General features: G+C 38.6%; 1 protein-coding gene across 1 annotated transcript; it reads left to right on the top strand.

The window, feature by feature from the left end:
- The first annotated feature begins 996 nt into the window (after positions 1-996).
- Positions 997-2,952, top strand: LOC107567477 (homeobox protein Nkx-2.5-like). The gene is made up of 2 exons (XM_016253170.1): positions 997-1,342; positions 2,369-2,952. The coding sequence occupies exons 1-2, from the start codon at positions 997-999 to the stop codon at positions 2,950-2,952; spliced, it is 930 nt and encodes a 309-aa protein (XP_016108656.1).
- Positions 2,953-4,309: the final 1,357 nt, after the last annotated feature.

Raw genomic sequence — 4,309 nt, 5'->3', positions numbered from 1 at the left:
ATGTATGTATATATTCAAATGAATGATTATTTAATCATTTCAAAGTTATTAATAAATAAATAATTCAAAAAATATAAAATAAAAGAAGTCCTAGTATCTGTAACTGGCATAGCGTGTTACCAAAATATCATCAGTCACAGAAATCTAGAAGTCTACACTGTACATGTGTTCTTGTAATATCCTTATAATTTCCGCCACACCGGTCTATATTTTATATTGCCATATGTTGCTCTTCTGCTGCATGCGGCTGTTCGGCGTGGGTGGGTTTCTGGTTTGTTGTCATCTGTTATCACGTCTTGATAACAAACCCAGTGGCTCCAGAATCTTTCAGTGGTAGACAGTTGGGTTTGTCATGGCAGGTTTCAGGTTCCGGCAGTGGCACTGTCTGGTCCCTTGGGGAAACTCTTCTCTGGCCTGTATGGTTTCCTCTGGATTAAGCAATTAAGAAGAAAACTAACAAACTGAGTGCACACTTTTGCGCTCCGTGCCAGATCCAGCCAAAGGGGACATTTGCAGCCTCGTAGGTGTAATTAAAAGAGATGATTTAAATCAGAGCCGACAGACTTCACTTTAAAAAGCGTCCATCTTTGCCTGTTATTAGCTAGCCTATATATGCAGCAACACCAAACGATTGTTAAGAACATTATACATAACAATAAATATAATATGGATGCATGCAATGTTTGTTGGTGTGAGTAAAGTTGCTATAACTGGTGGATATTTATCTTATGCATGGATATGGAGGTCTCACAAGTCATTTTAATGTTATGCGTCTTTGGCCAATGGAAATCTCTGAAATGTTGTGCGCGCTGCTGACCCCGCCCCTCTGCCTCATTACAGCAGTCACTCCTTACACCCCGAAAGTGTGTTATGAGGGCTCTATTAGAAAGGTGAACGTGGGTTTCTACCTCTAAACACAAAAGTTGAACCCTGTTCATTAAACGACTCCGCACCCCTGATAAATGTTAACCGGGTCGCCAAGAGGACCATCATTCCATGGCAATGTTCTCCAGCCAGATGACTTCCACTCCTTTCTCAGTGCGGGACATATTGAACCTGGAGCAGAATCAGGAGGACTTGGTCTCTCTGGACATGTCTCAGCGGCTGGACAGTGCACTTATTCCGACCTCATCCTGCATGCTGTCCACTTTCAAAGAAGAGCAGTTCATGGAAATGCCATCCGGAGCCTCTCTGTTCAGCGAAGACCTTCAGGACGACAAAGGCAACAAAAACAGCTCTCTGAACTTCGGTACCGCTGCCTTTTATGGGAAGAACTTCCTAGAAATTGATTATGTTAAAGACGCAAAGATGGATGACACGTTTGAAGACAGAGAGACCAAAGGTGAGCCTTCAGAGTCGGACATTTATTGGAAATTAAACACAGGTGCGTTTCAAGATTATTTAAATTCTCAGCAAGCTCAGCTGAAAAATGTACAACTCGTATTGATAAAAAAAAACACATTGTAAACAAGTTGTCTAGATTGGTTATAACACTAATTAGGCTACCATAAATCAATACGACAATTGTAATTTTTTTTCGTAATTTTTATTCTGCTTTTTAGTAATAAAACTCGTTTTTTTCGCCAGAAAAAGTTCAAGATTAAAATCAGTATGTGCACTCTTAAAAATAGCCCAAAGTTGAATATAAAAAAAAATCTTTGCAACATCCACCGATGTTTTTATACTGGAAAAATAAGGTTCTTCAGATTAAAATGTTTTTCCCACTTATAGGAAAAATTGTTATTTTAAGAACTGTTCACAAAAAGATTCTTTAGTTGAATCCAAAATGGTTATTTTATGTCATCGCTGCGGAAACTCACCAGTGCACAAAAATCAACTCAATTGCTCAACTAAAATGTTCAATGTTTTAAATTACGTTTTAAATGTTTAAGGTAGGCGTAAAATCCAAGAGGTTCACACGTTACAACTTGCAGTGAAAAGACCACTTATTAGTAAGTAGGCTAAGTAAAGAAATACATACATAAATAAATAAATACTACATCATGTTCAGGTTCAGGTTCACTTTATTTGTACCCATAGGTAGACTAGGTTTGCAGTGTTATGAGTTCTCACATCTTTCACATTTTACAGACACCACAAACATTAACCAACATATATGATAAAAGTGCTTTAAGGTTCCCAGCATCGCTAAAAAAAACGCCTAGACTAAAAACAACAAATTACCAAAAATTAAATAAACAACAATGTTCCTAAGACCTATCCTTGTTTAACTGAGTGATACATCCTTCGTGGATTAGGCTACACGGTTTAATTTCTAAATGGAATGAATGGATAAAAACAGTTGTTATTAAATTGACGATTTGTGTCCCGTTCAATGCTATCAATGAAATAAATCATCCATTTTCAGACATCAGCTGTGAAGATCTGAAGCTGGATGATGCGGATCGACCCAAGCAGAGGAAAAGGAGGAAGCCTCGTGTTCTGTTCTCTCAAGCGCAGGTGTACGAGCTGGAGCGCCGCTTCAAACAGCAGAAATACCTCTCCGCACCTGAGAGAGATCATCTAGCCAGCGTGCTCAAACTCACCTCCACACAGGTCAAGATCTGGTTCCAGAACAGACGCTACAAGTGCAAGAGGCAGCGTCAGGACCAGACCCTGGAGATGGTGGGCATCGCTCCTCCGAGACGCATCTCGGTGCCGGTTTTGGTTCGGGATGGAAAGCCGTGCCTGGGCGACGCTTCCACATACAGCACCTCTTACAATGTGGGGATCAATCATTTCACTTACAACACCTACCCAGCCTTTAGTAATTTCCCGAGTCCGGGCAACACGAACTACTCCTGCAGCTATCCGTCGAGCATGTCCTCCATCCAGCCCTCACAGTCCAACAGCAGCTACATCAACTTTGGAGTCGGGGATCTAAATAACGTGCAGGCTCCGTTTCAGTCCAGCAGCGGGGTTCCCTCACTACACGGCATCCGAGCTTGGTGAAAAAAAGAACTTGAACTGCATGCATCATTTCTATGGACATTTACATTCAAATGACACATGCTCATTTGAATAGGCAGAATCCAGGCCTGGTTGGTTTCGCTCTGTCACGTACGTTCATCTTTAGGCTTTCATATTTTATATACGCATTGTTTTCTTTAAAAACCTGTCTGAATAATTTGCTTGCACTTGAGCTAAATTATGAGCGATAAACCGCACGTGAAATATATAGGTAGATTATTTATAATTTTTCACCACATGCACTCTAAAAAATGCTGGGTTAAACACAACCCAGTGCTGGGTAAAATAGGGACAGACCCAGCAATTGGGCTGTTTTGACCCAGCGAACCCAACCTTCTGGGTAGTAACCCAACCGCTGGGTCAAAACAGCCTAATTGCTGGGTTTGTCCCTATTTTACCCAGCACTGGGTTGTATTTAACCCAGCATTTTTTAGAGTGTGGCCTTTAAAACTTAGTTACCAAGTTATCTTTCTTTCTTTCTTTCTTTCCAAGGTCAGTCTAATTTTTTTTAAATAAAAATCTGACAGACAAATGATATAGACTGTAACCAATAAAGGGCATAAATGAACTATTATTAATAAGAAGAGAATGTCTTTGTGTATAGCCAGAAGTACCTCACGAATACGGCTCGAATTGAGGTTTTCTTATATGTAAGTCTAATATGTAAACATTTTGAAGAAATAATAAAGGCTTTTCAAGAATGTAATTGTTATTTGGTTTGTGTAACAATTAAAAATATTATCCTATTAACAACAATAGCCTACGAATAATTAATATTTGATGTAATTAATATTCGTAAATTATTAAACGAATTGCATTCCTAAAACTGATAACACTTTATTATTATTATTATTATCATATTTGCTGAACCTTGCTTTTACTTAACATTTCTTATTCCTGTTCCTTATTCGTTTTTTAAATATAGGCTTAGCTTAATAAATAAATTAATTTAAAAAAAAAACATAAAAAAAAAAAAAATTACTAGGCTATTTAAAAGTTTATGTTTGGTCACTGTTTTTACGAAAGGTGACGCTGAGATCTACTTCACTATGACTTATCCATCAAATAAAAATACTGAAATAATAATAATATGTATGAATAAGGACGTTTCAGCGAGTTGAACTTGAACCGAGGTGAAAACTTGCGCTGCAAACGTGTAGAAATAATCCGAAAATGCAAATAGTCTTCTCCAGACCACATTCTTCCTGATTAGCGAGTTTCGGGTGAGAAGTTATAGTCATCATTGCGATGATCGCTCCGATTGCACGCAGTTCACCGCCAGCTGAGGTTAATGATCAAACTAAACTCTCTAATTGCGCATCCACCCGCAAAATGCTTT

Source organism: Sinocyclocheilus grahami, unplaced genomic scaffold, assembly GCF_001515645.1.
Source record: "Sinocyclocheilus grahami isolate Dianchi unplaced genomic scaffold, SAMN03320097.WGS_v1.1 scaffold1162.1, whole genome shotgun sequence".
Classification (NCBI taxonomy): Eukaryota; Metazoa; Chordata; class Actinopteri; order Cypriniformes; family Cyprinidae; genus Sinocyclocheilus; species Sinocyclocheilus grahami.
This window is presented reverse-complemented; position numbering and strand designations above follow the sequence as displayed.

Bases quoted from the DNA above. Each gene is read 5' to 3' on its own strand.
- LOC107567477 (XM_016253170.1), top strand. From the start codon at position 997: ATGGCAATGTTCTCCAGCCAGATGACTTCCACTCCTTTCTCAGTGCGG. The intron at 1,343-2,368 runs GTGAGCCTTCAG...ATCCATTTTCAG, and splicing joins TGAAGACAGAGAGACCAAAG to ACATCAGCTGTGAAGATCTG.